Source organism: Tachysurus vachellii, chromosome 25, assembly GCF_030014155.1.
Source record: "Tachysurus vachellii isolate PV-2020 chromosome 25, HZAU_Pvac_v1, whole genome shotgun sequence".
In the NCBI taxonomy this organism is placed as follows: Eukaryota; Metazoa; Chordata; class Actinopteri; order Siluriformes; family Bagridae; genus Tachysurus; species Tachysurus vachellii.
This window is the reverse complement of record NC_083484.1, coordinates 445,202-472,021: the sequence shown is the minus strand read 5'-3', so window position 1 is coordinate 472,021 and position 26,820 is coordinate 445,202. Positions and strand designations below refer to the sequence as shown.

At 42.7% G+C, this 26,820-nt stretch overlaps 1 protein-coding gene across 2 annotated transcripts; it reads left to right on the top strand.

Annotated features, from left to right (window-relative positions):
- Positions 1 to 25,852, top strand: map3k15 (mitogen-activated protein kinase kinase kinase 15). Of its 2 annotated transcripts, none has more exons than XM_060861438.1 (31): positions 1 to 336; positions 513 to 666; positions 975 to 1,344; positions 3,064 to 3,203; positions 4,249 to 4,272; positions 7,875 to 8,068; positions 8,911 to 9,079; positions 9,740 to 9,846; positions 10,020 to 10,190; positions 10,277 to 10,389; positions 10,754 to 10,913; positions 11,637 to 11,787; positions 11,936 to 12,043; positions 12,148 to 12,197; positions 12,407 to 12,502; positions 13,369 to 13,456; positions 13,579 to 13,712; positions 13,793 to 13,920; positions 14,147 to 14,277; positions 14,462 to 14,567; positions 15,678 to 15,835; positions 15,964 to 16,147; positions 18,845 to 19,022; positions 22,081 to 22,255; positions 22,378 to 22,566; positions 23,385 to 23,490; positions 23,605 to 23,836; positions 24,061 to 24,182; positions 24,400 to 24,530; positions 24,697 to 24,773; positions 25,225 to 25,852. In XM_060861438.1, exons 3-31 carry the CDS (start codon positions 1,050 to 1,052, stop codon positions 25,319 to 25,321), a joined length of 4,014 nt encoding a protein of 1,337 aa, XP_060717421.1. In that variant the 5' UTR covers positions 1 to 336; positions 513 to 666; positions 975 to 1,049; the 3' UTR covers positions 25,322 to 25,852. The 2 variants fall into 2 exon arrangements, with proteins under 2 accessions (XP_060717421.1, XP_060717420.1); XM_060861437.1 differs by having other exon boundaries at positions 513 to 710.
- The last annotated feature ends 968 nt before the right edge of the window (positions 25,853 to 26,820 follow it).

Below are 26,820 nucleotides of genomic sequence, written 5' to 3'. Positions count from 1 at the left end.
TTTTTAGCACCCGTGCAGCTCGGTGGTGTTGAGTCTCCGTGGTTCCACCTCCACATGGACACCTCTGCGCCTTCAGGGCTCTTAGACTCTGGACTTTTTATTCTTTAGAGAACTTTTAGGTCGGAGACAGAAATAAACTTCCCGACTGAATGACTGAGCGCGTGTCCTAACAAGTGCTTTATATTTAGCTGTTGGACTTTACACAGTGAGGAGAGAAGAAGGGAAGTAAGGCACAGAGAGAGAGAGAGAGAGAGAGAGAGAGAGAGAGAGAGAGAGAGAGAGATTTTCATTGGAATATTTGCGTAAAGTTGCGTGCAACCGGTTCCATAAAAGCAGGTACGTGCAAGTTTGAGGACCTTATGCATTATGCATTACTATTTTTAAGTACTCTAAGGGTGTGTGTGTGTGTGTTTGTGTGAGTGTTTGTGTGTGTGTGTAATGCGTTGCAGCACACTTCCAAACTTCCTTCTAATTGCACAATTTGACGTATTTCTGTGTTCTTCTCGCCGCAGTGCCACAGAGGCCTGGGGACCCGGATGAGAGACACTTCAGGGGTCAGTGATGAAGTGATGAGAACTGATTTGATGACCAGGAGGTATCTGCGCTCCGGGGACGCGAGCGCGCGCACGGCACGTCCACCGGCACACGGCGCTCATTAGACACCCGGTACAGTGTAAAACCCTGGCGAGATGAACGCTAACGTGCTGGAAGTGTGCATCAGAAGAACTGCTTTCATTTTAAAAGTGTATTTAAACATGCAAATGATGCAACGCAAAATTAAACATATGCTAATTTGATTATTATTTTAAAAAGATAGAATATTTTGGAAAGAAAATTTTAGGCAGTTAAAGTTTCATGCAGTTAACCATAGAACACTTTATACCTGTATATACATGACCAGGATTTAGGAAAGTTTATTGATGAAGCACAACTTATTAATCTCTACTCTAACCTGCATGTGCTTTAATTTATAGAGAACCAGGAAAGAACCAGACATACGTGCACCCACACACACATACACACATACACACGCACACACACGCACTGTGATGGAGGTCTCCAGCCAGTCAGAGGCAGGTGGAGATCATGCAACCAGCGTGTCGTTGACGGCCGCAGAGAGAGTGGACGTCCCGAGTCCAAGTCTGGTGTCCAAACAGCGCAGTCTGCGTGCTGTGTACGTCCTGAACGATGGGCTGAAGGCGGTGGCGGCGAACAGCCCTGAGTCTGGAGCGTTACAGTGTCTGCAGCGAGCGTGCGATGCCGAGAGCGCCATCCTCACCACCGTCACCTTCGGCAGGCTGGACTTCGGTGAGACGTCAGTGCTGGACACCTTCTACGACGCAGGTGAGTTATAAATCTGTCTTTATTTTTGTTTCCTTTTTCAAAAACGTTGAAAGCAGAAACAGCACACGTGAACGCTTATGTGACACGTCTGATGAACAGCTTGTAAAAGCGTGTTAACTTTGTGTGTGTAGTAAAAGGACAGAAAGCGTTTTGAGGCCATTATGACCCTTTACGTGTTCCATATCTACTTCACTTCTGCTCTGAACTCGGTGTATTCTGTGTTGGTGTGGTATGTAAGTGAACCTGCCCCAACCTGCACTTACTGTTACTGAAAACACAGTTCCTGAGAAGCTCTCACACACTCACACATCACAAGACACTTTTTTATGCACACCCACGTGTGTAAATCACTTCTTCTTATAATCACTGATCAGTGCTGCAGAATTCCCTTCAGGGATTTTAATGAAAACTAAAAAAAAACTATTTAAAATCTCAATGGTCTCATTTGCATATTTATTTCCTTGTTGTGATTATTTGTATATGAAAACTTGTCACAGGAAGATGGATGATTTTCTGTTTTATCAGAACAAACAAAATAGTTAGAATGATCTCAGTCTCTGGTCACAGCCTCAATTCTGAACTATTTACGTATTTATAAAGTTTGTACATGTAAAGAATTAAGATAGAATGAAGTAGTGGAAGAAGCTGCTCTCTCTCTCTCTCTCTCTCTCTCTCTCTCTCTGTCTGTCTCTGTGTGTGTGTCTCTCTCTCCGTCTCTCTCTCTCTCCATCTCTCTCTCTGTGTGTGTCTCTCTCTCTCTGTCTGTCTCTCTGTGTGTGTGTCTCTCTCTCCGTCTCTCTCTCTCTCTCTCTCTCTCCATCTCTCTCTCTCATATCGAGTACATGACAGTCTCTAATGTTTATCATCTCTAGTTTACTCAGTAGCCATTAAAATAAAGTCAGTAAAACATCAGAGTCTTTAAAGTTCTCATCTCTGCACCAGCTCTCTGTTGTCCAACTTTTGAATTTCATGATCATGATCAGTCAGGACCGTTATCACGATGTTCTCCATAAAAAGCAAGGTGCACTTTTATGTTTTTTTTTCCTGGGAAAATTTCTGAAGGTCATCTTGATTGGTTCCTAAACTTTCACAGGTCTTCACACGTCAGTTACAGACCTGTGACTGTGGGATTGTGTGGAATATCAGAGCAGAGAAAAGACTAAACCAGTGTGACTTCCAAGTGTGACGGCCGAGTGCAGGATCTGTTCCAGTGTAACACGTCCCACACAGTCAGGTGTTAACGTGATGCCTAGATTCATCACACCTTTTTTTTTGCTTAGGGAAACGTCTCAGTGCTGCAGGAGGAAGTGTGTGTTGATTTACTGAATGAAACACTAGAAAAATAGCAGAAAATCACAGACACTCTTTGTCTGTGTGTCAAGATCATGTTGATTGCAGACCCACAGCTAATATATTAGCTAAACATTTTTTTCTAAAACACGTGTTTTTAAAGGCTTGAAGCATTGAGGCAGATCAGTGAGGCAGATCAGTGAGGCAGATCAGTGAGGCAGATCAGTGAGGCAGATCAGTGAGGCAGATCAGTGAGGCTTGTAAAATTCTTATTAAATAAAACTAGAAATCTGCTTCTGCTGGTATTCTGCAGTGAAACAACAAAATGTTTTTGTTTGCCCAAAATGTATAGAACTGCATAGACTAATAGTCTTGTGTACCTGTTTTACATTAAACACACACACACACACACACACACTGTGTTTACAGACATTGCGGTGGTGGATATGAGTGATGTGTTCCGCCAGCCGTCCCTCTTTTATCATCTGGGAGTTCGTGAGAGTTTTGACATGGCCAACAACGTCATCCTGTACCATGACACTGACCCCGACACAGCACAGTCTCTGAAGGTGAACACACACACACACACACACACACACACACACACACACACACACACACACACAAACAAACACACACACAAAAACACACACATGCACACAAGCACATGCACACACACACATGCACACACACACATGCACACACACACATGCACACACACACATGCACACACACACACATGCACACACACACATGCACACACATGCACACACACACATGCACACACACGCACATGCACACACATGCACACACATGCACACAAACACACACACATGCACACACATGCACATGCACACACACACACACACACACACACACACACACACATATGCACACACATGCACACATGCACACACACATACACACACATGCACACACCATGCACACACATGCACACACACACATGCACACACATGCACACACACACACGCACATGCACACACATGCACACACACACACACACATGCACACACACACACACATGCACACACATGCACACACACACACGCACATGCGCACACATGCACATGCACACACACATACACACACATGCACACACACGCACATGCACACACACACATACACATGCACACACACATCAGCAGCAGCATGAGTATGACTAGCGCCCCCTACTGCCCAACCCTGTTAAATGCTCATTACATTTATTTTTCCTATGTAGTTTCCTGTAGACGTCTGTTAAATTTAAGTATTGTTGAATGCTTGTACTGTAGACGTGTATTATCAGGTTTCATCATCACCATGCCGGTTCAGCAGGCAGTGTGTAGAAGTGGCTGGTGTGAGTGAGGAAGTCTGGCTGTAGCTCATTCCTCACATTCCTGTCATGGCAGTGAAGTGTAGAAGCTATTTCCAGCCTACAGAATTGTTTCACCCTGCACAGATCTGCTCATGTTTAAGATAATTTGGATAAAAATAAAGAGGTTGAAGCCTTTGTTCCTGTCAGTGTGCCGTTACTGACCTGAGATCAGAAGATACACAAAAAATCTGTCATGTGTTTTTAGTAATTCACTCATTTATTTTTCTTCTTTTTTGAAGGATATGGTGGCCCAGAAAAACACAGTAAGTATCAAATCTATTTGGATTCACATCATCTGATCATTGTTTCTCCACTTTTCCATCTTAGCCCTGATTAAAAATGCCAGAAGCTATGAATATGCATAAATATGCTAATAAAATAAAAAAATGCTCCCACGACCTGCAGTCAGTCCTAATAGCTCACATTAGTTAACATAACTAGAATTTTAACAGCCACTAGTAAGCTAGTTAAGAGTGTTGATTCTATATTAATTTAGTTAGTTGGCTAAAGCACACATGTTCTCTGGTAAGGGTTAACTCTGACCCTAACTCTACCTCTAACTCTACACTTTTCTAGGTCACACTTTTTCATCCACTAATATTTTCACATTGGTCTAAAACCATGAAGCTTGTGTAGTAACATCACAGCATGAGATTATGCATAGCCACGCCCCCAAACACAGCACAACTACTTCTTTATTTCAAAACCTAAAGCCAAATAATCTGAATCACGTTCATAACATGTTTAAACATCATGATGTCTAATTCATGGAAAATAGAATTGACTTAATTAGTTTCTTTCACATAAATAGTAGTGATGATGTTACAGGAGATCTTCGATTTCATTCCATGACACGAGGTTAAAGTAAGACGTCTCCCTGTGTTCTGTGTTCTGGGCTTTGTGGCTATTTCTGGAGCTATGTTGTCACGTCTTGTCCACTGTGCTTTATTTACTGCTGCATGACAACACGTGAAAATAACGTCCGAGGCTGAAAGCCAACGTGACCACGTGACCTACACACAGAGTCTGAGCTGCTTACATTTTCCCTCCAAAAATTATTCATGGAGTTCTGAGGAAACTGTAGAGTGAAATAGTGTTTACACTCAAATTCTGTATCGATAGACAGGTGTTGATTAATTCTCTATAACAGTCATGCCTTCACTCTGATTACCGTTTCTATAGTAACAGCTCATTTACAAAGACGTGTACAGCAGATGCTCCACTGATTATAATGTGTGTGTGTATATGATGGGGTGAAGCAGTCTTCAGTGTGTGTGTGTGTGTGTGTGTGTGTGATGTGGTGAAGGAGTCTTTAATGTGTTTTTTCTCTTATTAAATTGAAGAGAGAGAATAAAGAGATGCTGCTGAGGGAAACACTGTATATAGTAAAGATAAAAGAAGTTTTTGTTTTTTTTAGTTTTGTGTTTTAGTTTTTGTACTTTAATGAGTTGGTGAGTAAAAGAGGAATAAAACACTTGCTGATTAGACTGTCAGTGCCTTCCTCTGTCTCTCCCTCACTGTGTTGAGTCTAAAACAGAAGCAGATGGGTTCATGCTGGAGGTCTGATGGATTAACACATGTCTTTAAATAGCGCTCTTAGCTATTCTCCAGCTGCTCTGTACAGAACTCGACCTTCAAACACAACTGAAGTTTAAATCACTAATATTCATTCACCAGGATTTCTGATGAAGACCACATCAATACCGTGTCCTGTAGGATAGAAATGAACCTGAATCTGATTCTGTAATAAATGCAGCCTGAAATGTCACCACATTGTTCTTAAAAGTGTAACATAACCTGTTGTAATCTAATCTAACATACTGTAATCTAATCTAACGTATTGTAATCTAATCTAACGTATTGTAATCTAATATAATATACTGTAATCTAATCTAACATACTGTAATCTAATCTAACGCATTGTAATCTAATCTAATGTATTGTAATCTAATATAATATACTGTAATCTAATCAAACATACTGTAATCTAATCTAATGTATTGTAATCTAATATAATATACTGTAATCTAATCAAACATACTGTAATCTAATCTAATGTATTGTAATCTAATATAATATACTGTAATCTAATCTAATCTAATGTATTGTAATCTAATCTAACATACTGTAATCTAATCTAACGTATTGTAATCTAATCTAATCTAGTTTACTGTAATGTAACAGAATAATCTGATGTAAAACAGGTCCCATAAATCCAACAGTACCCAAAATGTCCAATAAGACAAATGAGTAGTTTAATATTTATCTTGAATTATTTTATTCCTTTATATATTTGTTTAAATAAGATGAATGTTGTATTTGGAATAAATAAGTATTATTATTTTTAATCTAGTAGTGTAGTAGATTTTTATATTTAATTTTTACAGTTTTTATAATTTATTAACCATATTTTTTGGGAAAGGAGAGAGAATGACATGGAAAGTAATTTGAAGAGAAACTTACTTGTCTCACTGCATAGCTAGGTACCTGTCTCACTGTATAGCTAGGTACCTGTCTCACTGTATATCTGTGTACCTGTCTCACTGAATAGCTAGGTACCTGTCTCACTGTATAGCTAGGTACCTGTCTCACTGAATATCTGTGTACCTGTCTCACTGAATATCTGTGTACCTGTCTAACTGTATAACACCTGTCTAACTGTATATCTGTGTACCTGTCTCACTGTATAGCTATGTACCTGTCTCACTGTATAACACCTGTCTCACTGTATATCTGTGTACCTGTCTCACTGTATAGCTATGTACCTGTCTCACTGTATAACACCTGTCTCACTGTATATCTGTGTACCTGTCTCACTGTATTGCTAGGTACCTGTCTCACTGAATATCTGTGTACCTGTCTCACTGTATAGCTAGATACCTGTCTCACTGAATATCTGTGTACCTGTCTAACTGTATAACACCTGTCTCACTGTATATCTGTGTACCTGTCTCACTGTATAGCTAGGTACCTGTCTCACTGTATAACACCTGTCTCACTGTATATCTGTGTACCTGTCTCACTGTATAGCTAGGTACCTGTCTCACTGTATAACTGTGTACCTGTCTCACTGATTACCTGTATACCTGTCTCACTGTGTACCTGTCTCACTGTGTACCTGTATACCTGTCTCACCTGTATAACTGATTTTCTGTATATCTGTCTTACATTATACCTGTCTCACTGTGTGCCTGTATATCTGTCTAACTGTATAGCTGTCTCTCCTGTGTACCTGTCTCACTGCTTTTCTCTGATTGTCTCCTTCACCTGGTTCTTCGCTCTGGATACTGAAGTCTTCTTTGTCTCTGTTTTTTTCTCTTTGCCTTATAATCTTAGTCCTTGTATTTCTCATTTACGCTGTCTTTCTCTTTCTCTCTGCTTCTGTCATTTTCTCTTCTCGCTCTTGTGTGTCTTATCTGGAGTAGGCTTCACGGCCCGTTACTCTGGGCTTCCCCTGGGTGCAGTTACCTCCTGAGTACCGAGGCTCGGGTCTGAGGAATAAAGTAGGTAGTGAGGCTGTGAGAGAGTGAGTTCGTGTCTGAGAGACTCAGAGGATCAGAACCTAAAGCACTGAAAGTACTAACAGAGTTTAGGCGAAGATAATAAAAATATTTCAGTTGATGAATAATATTATTGTGTATTTTATGTCACTTCAATAAAAGCAGAATAACAGTAGTGTAATAATTCACACATGGCCATTTATTAATACTAACTGGGTAGAATTATTCCTATTTATATAAATAGTTAATTAGCTCCTCCCACTCCCTTGTTTGGATGGACTACACCAGAAACTTCTGTTATCTTTCCTAAAATCCTCTCCTAGTTTTGTTTTTGTTGTTCACTCGTCCTTTCTGTTCTCTTCCAGGCCTCCAGTGGGAATTATTACTTCATCCCATACGTGATGACGCCCAACAACGAGTACATCTGCTGTGAGAATGTGGCCCAGCGCCGGGCGTCCGAGTACATGCAGCCTAGCTGGGACAACCTGCTCGGACCTCTGTGTGTGCCGCTGGTGGACCGATTCGCCAGCCTGCTGAAGGACATCCACGTCACATCCTGGTACTTATTAATTGTAGAAATTGTTTTGCCCAAACAAAGCCAATAAAATGACTAAAATACCAGGATTTACATAAATATACATAATATACATTAACATGCAAATAGGAAACACAGTCACATAATAGGAGACTATTTTATATTATTTTTAATATCGCCTTTGTGTATTTTAGATAATGTATTGTATTTTAGTTTGTGTGGGTGTGTGTTTGTGTGTGTGTGTTTGTGTGTGTGTGTTTGTGTGTGTGTTTGAGTGTGTTTGTGTGGGTGTGTGATTGTGATTGTGTTTGTGTGTGTGTGTGTGTGTGTGTTTGTGTGTGTGTGTGTTTGTGTGTGTGTTTGTGTGTGTGTTTGAGTGTGTTTGTGTGGGTGTGTGATTGTGTGTGTGTTTGTGTGTGTGTGTGTGTGTTTGTGTGTGTGTTTGAGTGTGTTTGTGTGGGTGTGTGATTGTGTGTGTGTTTGTGTTTGTGTGTGTGTGTGTGTGTGTGTGTGTGTGTGTGTGTGAAAATCTAGTTCTTAAAGCAGCAGTTTATAACCTTCACAGTTTGAGTCACTTGGTGAAGCTGATCTAAAGAGTCAGGTTTCAGCTCCAGAGTGTTGGTTGTTATCTCAGTCACAAACAAACGCTCTGTCAGTGTGAAACAGGACACGACTGGAAGACCAGCAATTCTCAGACATCAGTGTGTGTGTGTTTGGGTGTATGTGTGTTTGTTCTTATGGCTGATTATCACCTGCAGAGGAAAAGTCAAGTGGCTGTAGATAGCAGCTCAGAGGAACGTCGTGTTCTGAATAAATATAAAGAGGAGCCTGGTGGCCTGTTTATTTTTGTTTCTTTTTTTTTAAAGCGCTTCTTTCAAAGACACACTGCTGAATGACATCCGAAAAGCTCGAGACAAGTATCAGGGTGAGGAACTGGCCAAGGAACTGTCTCGAATCAAACTGCGCATCGACAACACGGAGGTTCTGACGCAGGACATTGTCATGAATCTGCTCTTCTCCTACAGAGACATACAGGTGAGGCTCATTAACATCTAATTTACATACAACACCAACAAACAGAAAAGCTTTCAACAATATGCGCATACCTGTGTATCTGTCTCACCTATAAACCTGTCTCGCTGTTTATCTGTCTCACCTGCTTAAATGTCTCCCTGTGTACCTGTCTGCCTCTGTACCTGTCTCTCTGTGTACCTGTCTCTCTGTGTACCTGTCTGCCTGTCTCTCTGTGTACCTGTCTCTCTCTGTACCTGTCTCTCTGTGTACCTATCTGCCTGTCTCTCTGTGTACCTGTCTCTCTGTGTACCTGTCTGCCTGTCTCTCTGTGTACCTGTTTCTCTCTGTACCTGTCTCTCTGTGTACCTGTCTCTCTGTGTACCTGTCTCGCTCTGTACCTGTCTCTCTGTGTACCTGTCTGCCTGTCTCTCTGTGTACCTGTCTCTCTCTGTACCTGTCTCTCTGTGTACCTGTCTCGCTCTGTACCTGTCTCTCTGTGTACCTGTCTGCCTGTCTCTCTGTGTACCTGTCTCTCTCTGTGTACCTGTCTCTCTGTGTACCTGTCTCTCTGTGTACCTGTCTCTCTGTGTACCTGTCTGCCTGTCTCTCTGTGTACCTGTCTCTCTGTGTACCTGTCTCTCTGTGTACCTGTCTCTCTCTGTGTACTTGTTCTACACTTAGGATTATGATGCAATGGTGAAACTGGTGCAGACACTGGAGATGTTGCCTACATGTGATCTTGCAAACCAGCCTATGATTCAGTTCCACTATGCCTTCGCCCTCAACAGGTCTCACACACAAACACACACAAACACACACACAAACACACACACACACACACACACACACAGGTGTCAGAATTTCTGTCTGTTTGTTTGACTGTTTGTTTTATGCTCGTTTTTAAAATGTTAACGTGTTTGTATGTGTGTGTGTGTGTGTGTGTGTGTGTGTGTGTGTGCAGGAGGAATAGTCCAGGTGACAGAGAGCAGGCTCTCCGTGTGATGTTGCAGGTCCTTCAGTCATGTGATCATCCCGCTCCGGACATGTTCTGTCTCTGTGGTCGGATCTATAAGGACTTTTTTCTGGACTCAGAGTGTAAAGACACAAAAAGCCGTGATAACGCCATCCAGTGGTGAGAAGAGAGCACGCGGCACATGAGCTGATCGACGCACTTAGTACACACTCACATCCTGTGTGTGTGTGTGTGTGTGTGTGCAGGTACAGGAAGGGATTCGAGCTGCAGCCCACTCTCTACTCGGGCATTAACCTGGCTGTGCTGCTCATCGTCGCTGGACAGCAGTTCGAGAGCTCCATCGAGCTCCGCAAGATCGGTGAAGACAAATCATTTTGTTCATTTGAAGCTTTTCTGTCAGGGAAGAAGCCTTTTAAAACTTTAAATAAGTAAAAATGCTTAAAATGACCTAAAGTTACTACTAGTTAATTTGTAGTGTTGGATGTGGACATCTACAGTATAGAAATATTAACATCTCTTCATCATTCACTTATATTAACCTTTATTTTTATTTATTTTACCGAACATGACATCATTTTGTGCCTGTCCGTCTATCTGTCCGTCTGTCTGTCTGTCTGTCTGTCTGTACATCTGTCTGTCCATCTGTCTGTCTGTCTGTCTGTCTGTCTATCTGTCCGTCTGTCTGTCTGTCTGTCTGTCCGTCTGTCTGTCTGTCTGTACAGGAGTCAGGTTGAACAGTCTTCTCGGCAGGAAGGGGAGTTTGGAGAAGATGAATAATTACTGGGACGTTGGTCAGTTCTTCACCGTTAGCATGCTGGCTAATGACATCCCTAAAGCTGTTCAAGCGGCTGAGAAACTCTTCAAACTCAAACCTCCAATCTGGTAAACATCTACACACACATATGCACACACACACACACACACACTCACACACACACACACATACTGTAACGGGGAGTCGTAAGACGGATGATCCATTTGCAGCTTTTTTAATAAAGACAAACTCGTAGTCGTACAGGTGAGGTCAGGGCAAATAAACACAATCTCAGAGAGCAGGCAGAAATCGGAATCGGTAAGACAGGCAGAGGGTCAGGGGCAGGCAGCAAACAATCATAAACACAGAAGCAGAAACCGAAATCAGAACAGGGAAAACCAGAAAATCGCTCAGAATGATTGTCGAAACAGATCAAGGCTTCACACTGGTGTCAAGTTCAAGTTCAGTCTTTATAGGAAGCGGTTGATGAGGAACAGGTGGTGGAGTAATCAGAGTCAGTGGTGGTTTCTGAGAGGTGTAGCCCGTGAGAGCTAGTATTCTGGAGAAGTTGTTGCTGACCGCGACACATACACACACATACACATACATAGTGATGCAGTTAAAAGTAGTTCCAGTTACTTTATCTGAAGGTTTTGTGGAATCCATACACCATCAGAGACTCATGACTCCTGAATCCTTCCCTCAGAAAAAGTCGTTCCATCTCTAAAAGACTCGAACACATTTCCAGCCTCACTTCCACACAGACTCATTCATTAAACAGTTTCATTTAAACAAGGCTGTAATGTTGGAGTTTATTAGCGTCGTCTTTAGATCTGGGTCTCTGATCTCAGGTACTTGCGCTCAGTGGTGCAGAACCTGAAACTCATCCAGCACTTTAAGAAGCAGAACATGGAGCATTCGGCTCAGAGAGAGAGACTCAACTTCTGGATGGACATCATTGTAGAAGCCACACAGAGAACCACCAACAGCCTGCGCTTTCCGGTATCTAGTCCCAGCACCGCACTACACCTGTTTACCACTGAGAATTTATTTAGTTATTTATTTACTTACTTTTTTGTTTGTGCCTGTTTAGCTCTTGCACAATTTTAAAGAAATTAGTGTGTGTGTGTGTGTGTGTGTGTGTGTGAAGGTGTTGATCCTGGAGCCCACTAAAGTTTATCAGCCCTCATACGTGTCCATCAACAGCGAAGCAGAGGAGAAGAACGTCTCCATATGGCATGTTTCTCCTGCAGAAACGGTCAGAAGCTTATTAACACCTTCATGAATCTTAATAAAGAAGTTATAAACATTCATAACAACAACAACCCCACAAACATCCTCACAGTTATTCTCTCTGTGCAGAAAGGAATCCATGAGTGGAACTTTACAGCCTCGTCTATTAAAGGAATCAGGTGTGTGTGAATGTGTGTGTGTGTGTGTGTGTGTGTGTGTGTCTATGTGTGTGTTTGAATGTGTTTGTGCATGTGTGTGTGCGTGTGTGTGTGTGTGTGTGTGTCTATGTGTGTGTGTCTATGTGTGTGTTTGAATGTGTTTGTGCGTGTGTGTGTGCGTGTGTGTGTGTGTGTGAGACTGTAATTAAATCATCGCTTCGCCTCTTCAGCATCTCCAAATTTGATGAGCGTTGCTGTTTCCTGTACGTCCACGACAACTCGGATGATTTTCAGATCTACTTCTCAACTGAGGAGCAGTGTGGCAGGTCCCACAAACACACTCACACACACACATACACACACACATACACACACACAAACAGATACACACACACACATTCACACACATTCTCACACACACACACAGACACACCAACACATACACACATTCACACACAAACACACACAAACAGACACATCAACACACACACACAAACACACACACATTCACACACACAGACACACATACATACACCCCCCACACACACAAACAGACACATCAACACACACACACAAACACACACACATTCACACACACAGACACACATACATACACCCCCCCACACACACAAACAGACACATCAACACACACACACAAACACACACACATTCACACACACAGACACACATACATACACCCCCCCCACACACACAAACAGACACATCAACACACACGCATTCACACTCACACACACACACACATACACCCCCCCCCCACACACACACACACAAACAGACACACATACACACACGTGAGCTGAATGGAATTTAATTATCAAAAGAGCTATAATATAAAGTGTATTTCCAAATCAAATCCCAATTAATCAAATTATCCAAACAAATAAACCAATCATAAATAAATAAATAAACCCCTTTACAAAGTCACATTTTGATTTATTTTAAGAAAATATAACTTAATTAATTAAATGCAAAGATCATGAATTAAATGTTTTATTAAAAGAGTGTGTGTGTGTGTGTGATGGGTTGGCACTCCGTCCAGGGTGTATCCTGCCTTGATGCCCGATGACGCCTGAGATAGGCACAGGCTCCCCGTGACCCGAGGTAGTTCGGATAAGTGGTAGAAGATGAATGGATGAATGAATGAAATTAATGCATTTAAATTTGAATCCAGGTTCTGCTCCATGGTGAAGGAGTTGATCTCAGATGGATCAGGAAATGCAGTGGAGCTGGAAGGAGAAGGAGACGGAGACACGCTTGAGGTGAGACGCTTTACATACTGAACGTTCTGCGGACCACTCGCGCAGCTTTTAGAGCTCCTTACCAATCAGAATTCAGTAGCTTGGTAGAGCAGAAGTTAAGGTGAACTTCACCTGTGTTTCAGTATGAGTACGACTACAACGAGAACGGGGACCGGGTGGTGCTGGGGCGGGGCACGTACGGAGTGGTGTACGCTGGGAGAGATCTGAGCAACCAGGTGCGCATTGCTATTAAGGAGATCCCCGAGAGGGACAGCAGGTGAGAGCGGCGCCACCTTGTGCTCAGAGTCATGACACTGCTCTGTTCTGTTAGTGTAACACTGAGCGTAACGTGTGCAGGTACTCACAGCCGCTGCACGAGGAGATCGCTCTGCACAAATACCTCAAACACAGGAACATCGTGCAGTACCTGGGCTCTGTCTCTGAGGATGGATACATCAAGATCTTTATGGAACAGGTTCCTGGGGGTACGTACTGTATGTGTAATGTTTATTAGCACAGTACAATATAAACCCTACACTCTCAGAAGGTCTGGAACCTGGATCTTTAGATTTCTATCCCAGGTCTGGTTCTTTTCTTGTCTCTGAGGGAACCATTTGGTTTTTTGGTTGAGAAAGTGTTTACCTTCAAGAACCTTTTTTTTCCACGCACATGCACACACACACACACACACACACACACACACACACACAGGTAGTTTATCAGCGCTGCTCCGGTCAAAGTGGGGTCCTCTGAAAGAAGCCACCATCATCTTCTACACACGTCAGATCCTGGAAGGTCTGCGATACCTGCATGAAAATCAGATCGTTCATCGAGACATTAAGGTAAATACGATGGAGTTACAGTGCAACCTGTGTTAATTATCCAGAAGAGACTTAACACACTGTCCTTTACTGAGAGTTTTTGATATTATCATCTTCATATATTAATCTATATTACCTCAGGATCTGTGTAACATCTTAAATGATCAGCAGTTCTGTTCACTGAAATGCTGAACTTCCTCCACAGGGAGATAACGTCTTGGTGAACACCTACAGCGGTGTGTTAAAGATCTCAGACTTTGGCACATCAAAGCGTTTGGCCGGAGTGAACCCCTGCACTGAGACCTTCACCGGTGAGTCTGTAAAAAAAACCAGTCAGCTTCATACTGCTCAGAAATGAACACACACTTCTCTTTATTTATGTAGTTACATTTAATATCGTGACCTGACAATGAAACACGTCCTCACTTCAGTTCTATCAGCTGTGAACAGTGTTTCCTCAGCAGTCTGCCTTTAGTGTGATGGATTGTGTGATGGAGGTTGTGTGATAGAGGTTGTGTGATAGAGGTTGTGTGATGGAGGTTGTGTGATGGAGGTTGTGTGATGGAGGTTGTGTGATGGAGGTTGTGTGATGGTTGTGTGATGTAGGTTGTGTGATAGAGGTTGTGTGATGGATTGTGTGATGGAGGTTGTGTGATAGAGGTTGTGTGATGGAGGTTGTGTGATGGAGGTTGTGTGATGGAGGTTGTGTGATGGAGGTTGTGTGATAGAGGTTGTGTGATGGATTGTGTGATGGAGGTTGTGTGATAGAGGTTGTGTGATGAGGTTGTGTGATGGTTGTGTGATGTAGGTTGTGTGATGGAGGTTGTGTGATGGAGGTTGTGTGATGGAGGTTGTGTGATGGAGGTTGCATGATGGAGGTTGTGTGATGGAGGTTGTGTGATGGAGGTTGCATGATGGAGGTTGCATGATGGCGGTTATGTGATGGAGGTTGTATGATGATTGTGTGATGAGGTTGTGTGATGAGGTTGTGTGATGGTTGTGTGATGGAGGTTGTGTGATGGAGGTTGTGTGATGGAGGTTGCATGATGGAGGTTGCATGATGGCGGTTATGTGATGGAGGTTGTATGATGATTGTGTGATGAGGTTGTGTGATGGTTGTGTGATGGAGGTTTTGTGATGAGGTTGTGTGATGGTTGTGTGATGGAGGTTTTGTGATGATGGTTGTGTGTTGCAGCTGTTCTAGTGTTGTGTAGATTAGAGCTGCAGGAGTGTTTACTCTGAAACAACCGAGTGTGTTTGTGTTTGTTTCTTGCACGATGGTGTGTAGAGCAGCTTCACTTTATTCCTCTCCTCCCTCCTGGTGTATTTTCTCCTCGTTCAGCTCTTCGTCCGATTTGCTGAAAGTTTTAATTCCACCTCCTCTGACTGTGTTCACAGTGCGTTCTTGTTGGGTTCTTTAGGGACTCTGCAGTACATGGCACCTGAGATTATTGATAAAGGTCCTCGAGGTTACGGAGCTCCAGCTGATATCTGGTCTCTCGGCTGCACCATCATAGAGATGGCGACTGGAAAGCCTCCGTTTCACGAGCTGGGCGAGCCGCAGGCGGCCATGTTTAAGGTGAAGATCTCCATCCTGCATCCTACAGGATTGTGATTTCTAATTCTCAACAGTTAGAATATTAATATTCATGTTATATCCTGTTCTGTTGTAACATCAGCTCAGTATCCCTGTGATTTATTCTCCAGGTCGGAATGTTTAAAATCCACCCTGAGATTCCCGAGTCTCTTTCCCCTGAGGCCAAGTCCTTCATCCTGCGCTGCTTTGAGCCTGATCCAAGCAAGAGAGCGATGGCTGGAGATCTGCTGAAGGACCAGTTCTTACGGCACAACATCAAGGGCAAGAAGAACAAGATCGCCTTTAAACCCTCAGGTACGTGAAGGAGGAGATGAAAGTGTGAGCATCCGAGGAGGAGCTTGAATTTCAGCCTTGTGGAATGAGCACAGTTTTATTCAAACCCCACTGAAATGCCTGAGGTGTAATGTTCCAGTCTCTGCACCATCTGAGACACTGTCACACACTCACACACACACACACACACTCACACACACACTAATTCACACACTGTCTCACACAAAAAACACACTCACACACTGTCTCACACACACTCACACACACACTCGCACACTCACACACACACACTCACACACACACTCACACACTCACACTCACACACACACTCACACACACACACTAATTCACACACTGTCTCACACACACACACACACACACTCACACACACACACACTCACACACACACTAATTCACACACTGTCTCACACAAAAAACACACTCACACACTGTCTCACACACACACACACACACACACTCACACACTCACACACACACACACACACTCACACACACACACTCACACACACTCACACACACACACTCACACACTCACACACACACACTCATACACACACTCACACACACACACTCACACACACACACACACACACTCACACACACACACTCACACACACACACTAATTCACACACTGTCTCACACACAAAACACACTCACACACTGTCTCACACACACACACTAATTCACACACTGTCTCACACACAAAACACACTCACACACTGTCTCACACACACACACACACACACACACACACACACTCACACACACACTAATTCACACACTGTCTCACACACACCACACACTCACACACTGTCTCACACACACACACACACACACTGTCTCACACACACACACACACGCACTCACACACACACTCACACACACACTAATTCACACACTGTCTCACACACACCACACACTCACACACTGTCTCACACACACACACACACACACACTCACACACACACACACTCACACACACACTAATTCACACACTGTCTCACACACACCACACACTCACACACTGTCTCTCACACACACACACACGCACTCACACACACACTCACACACACACTAATTCACACACTGTTTCACACGCACCACACACTCACACACTGTCTCACACACACACACACACACACTCACACACACACACACTCACACACACACTAATTCACACACTGTCTCACACACACCACACACTCACACACTGTCTCACACACACACACACACTCACACACAAAAACACACACACATTCACACACACACACACACGCTCACACACACTCACATTCTCACACAATGTCACACACACTCACTCATACTTGCACACACACTCACACACACAAACACACACAGTTAATGATGGAGTTGCATGTACACTGATGTTGTATTGTACTAACTGCATGTATTTTTCTGTCTCTGGTGCTGATCCACGGCTGCATCTCTCACTCTCCTGCGCTCTGTAACAGTGTGGCAAGGTTTGTGTTGCTCTGAAGTTTCTGCTTCTTTTTACATTTTCATCGAAATGCCTCGAGCTTCTAATCAGCAGTGTTGGAAATGTGAATGTGCTCAGTTTCGATTTGTTGCTTTGCTTAATCTCTACAGAAACTGTATGTGTATTTGTGTGTGAATGTGTGTGTGTGAGAGTGTTTCAGTGTGTGTGAGTGTGGGTGTGTGTGCGTGTGTGTATGTGTGTGTGTGAGAGAGAGTGTTTGAGTGTGTGTGCGTATGTGTGAGAGTGTTTGAGTGAGTGTGCGTGTGTGTGTGTGTGTGTGAGAGAGTGTTTGAGTGTGTGTGTGTGTGTGTGTATGGGACTAAATCAGTGTCCTGAGAGGTTCACTGATAAAGGACGTCTAAGGACAGATGTTGAGCATAAATCATTAGATCACAAATCTTAACTCAGCTTCTGTAGCGTTGCTATGGTGATATGGGAGACGCCTGTGAACACCTGAGAGGCTTTCAGCTTCCTCAGATAAAGGAGCTCAGAGCAAACAAACTAAATTCTTTACTGACTGGGGAAAGGACACGGTAACAGTTCCATGTCATCTTCAGTCTACGTCTAGTTTCGCTGTAGCGTCACACTGAATGCTAAACATTCGTTTGTTTTATGGTGAAAAGACAAAAAGTGACAAGAAAGAAAAAGAGAAAAAAAATCTTTTTTACGTTTTCACCTTCTGAACTAAATGTCTGAACTTAGACCTTCATCAGAGATGTATTATTTACTGTTATTTCCTGTGTGTGTGTGTGTGTGTGTGTGTGTGTGTGTGTGGGTGGGTGTGTGTGTGTGAAATCATTTGGCTTGTTGTGCCTTTAAATTCCAAATACAATGAATAATTATAGAGTTATCTATCTTATGTGTGTGTGCGTGTGTGTGTCTGTGTGTTATTGTATGTGTGTGTGTGTATGTCTGTATGTGTGTGTTTGTGTGTGTGTGTGTATGTGTGTTATTGTATGTGTGTGTATATGTCTGTATGTGTGTGTTTGTGTGTGTATGTGTGTTATTGTATGTGTGTGTATATGTCTGTGTGTGTGTTTCTGTGTGTGTTTGCGTTGTGTGTGTGTTTGTATGTGTGTATGTGTGTGTGTTTGTATGAGTTTATGTGTGTGTGTATGTTTGTGTGTGTCTCTGTATGTGTGTATATGTGTTTGTGTGTATGTGTGTGTCTTTGTGTGTGTCTCTGTGTGTGTATCAGATTATATCCGCAGTGTGTCGCTGCCTGTGCAGTTGCAGGCTGAAGCCACCGGGAGCAGCAGCAGTGAGCCGGGCTCCGTGTCTCCGGATTGCGACTCCAAGCACGATGTCTTCTTTAAGAAAGACAAACGTTCAGGCTCGGAGAACCTCATCAAACCCGTAACATCCAGCTTCCTCAGGTGAGTTCTGGACCCTGATTGGTCAGAAGGTGTTGATTAATTCTCTCTAATAGCAGCTCTGACTGTAGTGTAGGTTTAAATTACTGCACTTGCTCTGATACCTTATCATTTCCATAGCAACAGGGAAAGGTAATGAGGGTGGAGTCTCACCTGGGACATGCTGCACTTTTCTGTTTGCCACTTATTTATGACTCACATGCACACGAATACACAAAGACACATCAGGACAGAGCATGAAGACGAGACATACCTGTGACTCCAACACACACCTGAGTGTATAAGGCATGTGGACATGAGGCAGTCTGTGTGTGAGGTGACAGCAGTGTATCACGGCACGCTGTGTGTGTTGGACTTGTGTCTAGTAGACTTGTAAAACAGAAGTGTTAAGTGATACAATAAATCCTCATCGGCGCTCGGACCCGCCCACTCTGCAGCGCCATGGTTACGCTGTTTGATCACCACTGTTTGTGTGTTTGTGTGTCTGTGTGTGTGTCTGTGTGTCTCTGTGTGTGTTAGATGTACTCTACTCTATGAGCTTGCACTAATGTGATAATGAGTTTTTTTTATAACTGGCTCCCTGCAGCTGCTCATAAAACTCATACACCTGATGGCTTTATAACCGCATCCATCATTACACACACACACACTCACACTCACACACACTCACACACAATCTCTTCTTTTTTTGCTTTGTTTTCTCATCATCCTCTGAGCAGCATAAATCCAGAAGACCCGTGTACATAATCATCATGTAGACTCGTTAATGCACTCGCTCGTTAAGTCTGTAAGCATCACGGAACAGGTGAGGTCACACGTCCACACACACACACACACACACGTCCACACACACACACACATGTCCACACACACACAGACAGTTCCATGTTTGTAATTAAAGTGCCCATGTTTAAATCAGCAGCTGTTTAGTGTTAATGAACATCTGCCTGCTCGTGTCTACACGCTGCTCCTGGCTGCAGAGGAACGCTAATCTTAAAGGATCAGTAAGGGGACGAAGACAAATCATAAATTCATTAGTCATTGAAATCCACGGTCCGGTGTTTTGGTTGCCTGGAAAATGAGGAGGCTAAAAAGTGTTAGCGAACAGTGTTAACTAGTGAAGTGCATAAATACACACAAAGGGAAACAGGAAGAAGCTGATAAAGTTTCTAGCGTTTGTGCTGAAGTGATGCTGTAAACCTTTCCACTCTGTTCTGACATCACAGTTACGTGTGGAATAAATCAGTCACGAGTGTGTGTTCATTAAACCGCCATTTTTATCCCTTTATAGTTACAAGTGTAAATTCCTGTTGTCACTTACACTAAAGAAATGAAAACTCCTCTAAAAGTGCTTCATAAAGGATTATTAGTGATGTCTCTGTTGGAGAAGAGAAACTTCAGGATGTATTAGATTAGATTAGATTAGATTAGATTAGATTAGATCAGAACAGAGACCATGAAATTCAGTTAGTATCTAACCAGAAATGCAAATACAAATATATCTAAATAAATATAATAAATATATAATATATACTGTATGTATATGTACATTATTGTACATGTAATGAGGCAGAGAGGCAGCGACCAGCTGAATGCTAATGACTGTAAATATCCCACAATCTGACAGCAGGTACATTATCACTGGAGGTAAATTAATAACGTATGTTTCTGTAGTTCAGTGTTCAGTGTCTTAACAGCGCAAATGGATTAGGAGGTAACATAAAGTGTGCAAGTGTACATTAGGTGGTCCATCTAGGATATAGTGTTCAGTATCTGAGATTAGCGCTCAGTAGTGTTCAGTATCTGAGATTAGCGTTCAGTAGTGTTCAGTATCTGAGATTAGCGTTCAGTAGTGTTCACTATCTGAGATTAGTGTTCAGTAGTGTTCAGTATCTGAGATTAGCGTTCAGTGGTGTTCAGTATCTGAGATTAATGTTCAGTAGTGTTCAGTATCTGAGATTAGCGTTCAGTGGTGTTCAGTATCTGAGATTAATGTTCAGTGGTGTTCAGTATCTGAGATTAGTGCTCACTAGTGTTCGGTATCTGAGATTAGTGTTCAGTTGTGTTCAATATCTGAGATTAGTGTTCAGTGGTGTTCAGTATCTGAGATTAGCGTTCAGTATCTGAGATTAGTGTTCAGTAGTGTTCAGTATCTGAGATTAGTGTTCAGTAGTGTTCAGTATCTGAGATTAGTGTTCAGTAGTGTTCAGCATCTGAGATTAGTGTTCAGTGGTGTTCAGTATCTGAGATTAGTGTTCAGTGGTGTTCACTATCTGAGATTAGAATTCAGTGGTGTTCAGTATCTGAGATTAGTGTTCAGTAGTGTTCAGCATCTGAGATTAGTGTTCAGTGGTGTTCAGTATCTGAGATTAGTGTTCAGTGGTGTTCGGTATCTGAGATTAGTGTTCAGTAGTGTTCAGTATCTGAGATTAGTGTTCAGTGGTGTTCAGTATCTGAGATTAGTGTTCAGTATCTGAGATTAGTGTTCAGTGGTGTTCGGTATCTGAGATTAGTGTTCAGTGGTGTTCAGTATCTGAGATTAGTGTTCAGTATCTGAGATTAGTGTTCAGTGGTGTTCGGTATCTGAGATTAGTGTTCAGTGGTGTTCAGTATCTGAGATTAGTGTTCAGTAGGCTGACAGCTACAACAGGGAAATAAACTGTTCCTGAGTCTCCTGGTGCGACACTGAAGACTCCTATAACTCCAGAGTGAATAGTGCACGGTTGGGGTGAGAGGAGTTGTAACACACACAGAATACGTCTCACTCTCCTTAGGCAGTGTTTGTGGTGACGGTCTTTGATTAACACCAGTGATGTATTTATAGTTAACATCAATGAAGTTCATTTTAAATGATGACTTTCATGACAAAGTAAATAATTTTGTCAGTGAATGAACTGAATGTTAATCTGGGGGGCACTTACTTTAGTCAGTGTGTGTGTTGATGGTGACGGGGGGGTCGTAGTGCACACGCTGCACTCTATCCAGGACCATTAACCATGTATCTTTGTGGAGAACCCGTGCTCAGCTCCACCCAGAGAGTGATATCTGTGTTCTCTCCCAGCGTTCCTGATGAAAGCCCGACTTCAGAGGACCGAAGCTCTCCGGCCTCGTCTGAGAACAGCGACTCAGGACTCTTCCTGCTGAAGAAAGACAGCGAGAGACGAGCGATTCTCTACAAAGTGTTGAACGAGGACCAGGACAAGGTCACGTCCAACCTCCTGGAAAACCACATGCAGGTGTGACAGCTGACGCTTTCAGGGTTCTGTAGAGAAGGTGAGTTCTGTGATGAAGGGAACATCTGAATCTCTGTGTGTGTGTGTGTGTGTGTGTGTGTGTGTGTGTGTGTGTTTCGCATCAGGGCAGCACAGAGGAGCTGAAGCTGTCTGTAGATCACATTAAGCAGATCATCTGCATCCTGCGGGACTTCATTCGTTCTCCGGAGCGCCGCGTCATGGCCTCCACCATCTCCAAGCTCAAACTGGACCTGGACTTTGACAGCACCTCCATCAACCAGATCCAGCTGGTTCTGTTCGGCTTCCAGGACTCGGTCAGTGTCACGTGTTTGGTGTGTAAAGATGTGATGAATATTTCACACAGCGATGCTGAAAGAAGCCGTGAAAAGCTTTAGGTGTTTCATTTGTGGAACCTGAAATCAACATGTTCTCCTCAGACCTGAAGCATCTGAGCACCTTGTTAACTAAAGAACTTGGATTTGGAGAACCAATCACGTTCATTTGTTCAGCTGTCTTCTGTTTAACAGCTTCTTGCTGTTATTAATAACTTATAACAAAATTATTAATATTATTATTTTAATTTTGTTTTCATTTCATTACAGAACCAAAATGTTTGGTATTTAATATGGATGATGTTCTGATGTTTGCATCTCGTCCTTTTCAGTAGTACTGAAGCCATAGCGCCCTCTGGTGGCTCTGTTGCTGTGTGTGTGTGTGTGTGTGTGTGTGTGTGTGTGTCCACATCCATCCTGAATGTGTTGTTTTAATATTAATAATCTTCAGCATAAACGAGATTAAGATGATGAAGGTGTTGTAGGTGATGAAGATGATGAAGGTGACAAAGATAATAGCTCAGACTGGTGTGTGGTTTAGTCGTACACTCAGACACACACACACACACACACACACACACACGCTCAGGTGGTCTGGAGCAGCAGGTGTGTTAGTGCAGACTGTTCACTATGGATCTGTGGAAGCTGCTCTGTGTCTCGGCTTTAATTTGTAAACTGAGATTAAGCTGGTGGTTAATTAATCAGCACCTGAACACGTTGATTAGACGGATTAAGTTTGGTCTTTAGGAGAGATTTGAATGTTAATTAAAGACTTTCTCTTCATCTGCTGTGTGTTTCAGGTGAATAAAGTTCTGAGGAACCATCACATTAAACCTCACTGGATGTTCGCCATGGACAACATCATCAGACGAGCCGTGCAGGCTGCAGTCACGATATTAATTCCAGGTAGGAGTGTGATTTTAGGGTGTGTGTGAGTGTGTGTGTGTGTGTGTGTGTGTGTATGTGTGTGTGTGATAAAGCTCTAGACTTGACTGTCATGAAGTCGGTTCTTTGCTCCAGAGCTGCAGACTCATTTTGGTCCGGCGTCTGAGAGCGAAGGGGCCGAGAAAGACGCTGACGAAGTGGACGTGGAGGAGGACGGAGACTTCTGTGCCGTGGAGAACGTCGCTCCAGAGGACACGGGCCTCACATCAGGGGTCAGCACTCTCAGCTCCGTCATTTCCCATGAATCCCAGCGGCCTCAGCATCCGCTCGGTGCGCATCTCACACGCCTCAAACAGGAGACCAGCAGGTATGCACGCCAACTGAGTCGTTCTGATTGGCTGAAAAACTTCCATTTTCAAGTTCTAAATAACTGATAATTAATCAAAACATCTCTCACTCTGATGAGTCACATGAAATAAACCTGCATGTGAACATGGATGTGTTAAACATACAAATCTCCATGTGTCTGAGAGCCTACAGGGTTACAGTGGTGTAGACTAAGTTCTCAGTTCTCCTGGTCTCACACTGCAGGCTTCTGGAGGAACTGGTGCAGAAGGAGAAGGAGTACCAGCAGGTTCTGAGGCAGAATCTCCAGCAGAGAGCCCAAGACCTGGAGCTCTTCAGACTGAAGAACCAGCCTGCAGCTTCTCTGAGTGCGTTATCCTGCATTATTACTCTACTCAAATAAAAGACACAGACAAGTATGAAAGTGCTTTGCTCATTTTGTCACACAGAAATGAATGTGGGGGTGTGTAAACTTATGCACTTCACAGATCAGTGAATGGAAACCGAAGTGAGCAGCGACTCTGTTGATGATCTGTTTTTTCTTCACCATCAACACTGCTGATGGAATCTACGTTGTGTTTTCAGATAATGGAATTCTGTCCTCAGTAGAAACTCCATCAGCCTCCATCTTCCGCATGGCAGAAGAACCACATGCAGATACGGAGATGACGGAGTGGTTGAAGCAGCAGGGGGTCGATTTAGATACCATCCACAAGGTAAGGCTTCAGGGAGATACATCGTTACTCCTCCCGTCCATTCATCTACTCATCTGTTCATCCTCTTCTCCTCTCGTCCACTCATTTGAAGATTACCTGCTGTCATTTCACTTGTCAGTTCTGATTCTGTGTGTGTGTGTGTGTGTGTGTGTGTGTGTGTTATCAGTTTGTGTCAGAGGATTACACACTAAACGACATTCTCGACGACGTCACCAAAGACGACCTACAGCACATGAGGCTGAGGTTAGACATCAAACTGCTGCACTACATCCTTATTTTACAACAACTTTCTACCAGATGACTAACGTTCTTGTGTCAGTAAGGTGTTAGTTATACATACTGAATAATAATAATAATAATAATAAGAAGAAGAAGAAGAAGAAGAATAAATTCTTACCTCTTGTATATTTGTAAACAATTACAAGAAATGTCCAGCAGGTGGAGCTGCAGGTGTTGAGTAAATTCTGAGAAATACTGTGTTCTGTTCAGTTCTCGGCCATTTTTGTATGTACATGCGGTGCACACACACAGACACACACACACACATAAATATCTTTTGTGTAAACACCTATTTATAATCTATATCAAGGTACAGAAATTGTATTGTGTGTGTGTGTGTGTGTGTGTGTGTGTGTGTGTGTGTGTGTGTGTGTGTGTGTGTGTGTGTGTGTGTGTGTGCGTGTGTGTGTTACAGAGGAGGTGTGTTGTGCCGTATTTGGAAAGCCATCCAGAGACACCGAACCCGAGAGCAGAGGAAGATACAGAGTGATGATGAGACGTCTGAGGGATGAGCAGGAGTTTGGCTCTCCTTCTAAAGAACATTAGAACTGACCTCATGTTTTAAAACACACACAAACACGCACATACACACAATCTTTACACAGTCAGACATGGAAACATTCCGCTGCTGTGTTTAATCATCTCTCCACTGATAACTTCTGTTTTCACCTCTGATTTGCATACAAGATTTTTCCTTTCTGCTGCTCAGCCTGAACTTTCCCATGACGTCCCTCTGGGGATTAAACAGTTCCTCTGACCTAATGGGGAAAATCCACCACTTTCCTCTGGACGAAGTCTGTGTTTGTGTTTCAGTGTTGTTGTTAATGTTGTTAATGTTGTTGTTGTTGTTGTTATCAGTATTTTTCTGGGATGTGATTGGCTACCACGTTGGTGCGTTCCTCACGCTCACTCTGACACTGTTGCATGTTCGGAGACGTCACATTGCTCCAGTCTAAAGTCTAAACGCTGTATTTATTTAACAGTAACCTTGAAGAATTTAGAATTTTGAACACAAGTAAATAAATCGAGCAGAAACACGAATATTTATCAGGAGTCCTCAGTCTGTGTTCTACACTGAACCAGTAATGATGTGTTCATTAACCTGAGACACGTCTGGACGACGGCGTCTGCTTGTTACAGATTACTTTCAAATTAGGTTCTGTGCAAAAGTTTGTAAACCCTTAAGGGCAAAATGTTGAAGATGAAAATACATTTGTTTATAAGCAAAAATAACACGATTAATCAGATGAATAATCAAAAACAAATCAGAATCATTTCAGGTCATAAGTGTGTAATAGATTAATGTCGTCACACGTCAGAAGTCAGACGTCAGAAGAATACAAGACATCCAAGAATCTGAAGCTTGTGGCCTGAAAACTGGAAATTCAGAAAAGCCAAAAAATGCCATCAGTTCATCTGTCAAAAGCAATTAACATCAATCCACTGAGTCAGACTGAAATAATCAATAAAATTAAGAATTTTATAAGTGATAAACTTTACACATAAGTATTAATAATTATGCTTCTGTTTAACAGACAGAAGCTCCAGCAGGTTTATTTCTTAATGAAAATGTTTTTCTGAAGTAAAATTAAAATGAAATGCAGGAGCAGTGAGGAGATCAGACCCGAGTCACACCTTCATGTTAATCAGACCTGTTGACTCTCGTTCTAATAAAACTGTAAAAAATAACTACACATCTTCTAGAAGATGGGGTGCACAAACATTTGACTGGCGGTGTATGTATAGCTCAGACGTTGTGCTGAAGTGCTTTAGACATAATTATTGCACAACATTTCTGCTCAGGAATGTGAGAAAAATGTTGTGATCCCTGAAAGTTGTGTAAAATATTGAGGTTGATCACGATCACAACCTGTGGAATTTTCTATATGAAACAAAGCTTCAGTACAGAGTTGTACATTACAGAGGAATTTTAAACATCTCACACAGATTCATCAACGACACCAACATTCTTTATCTCACACACCCAAGTTCATGAGAATTCATTATAGGG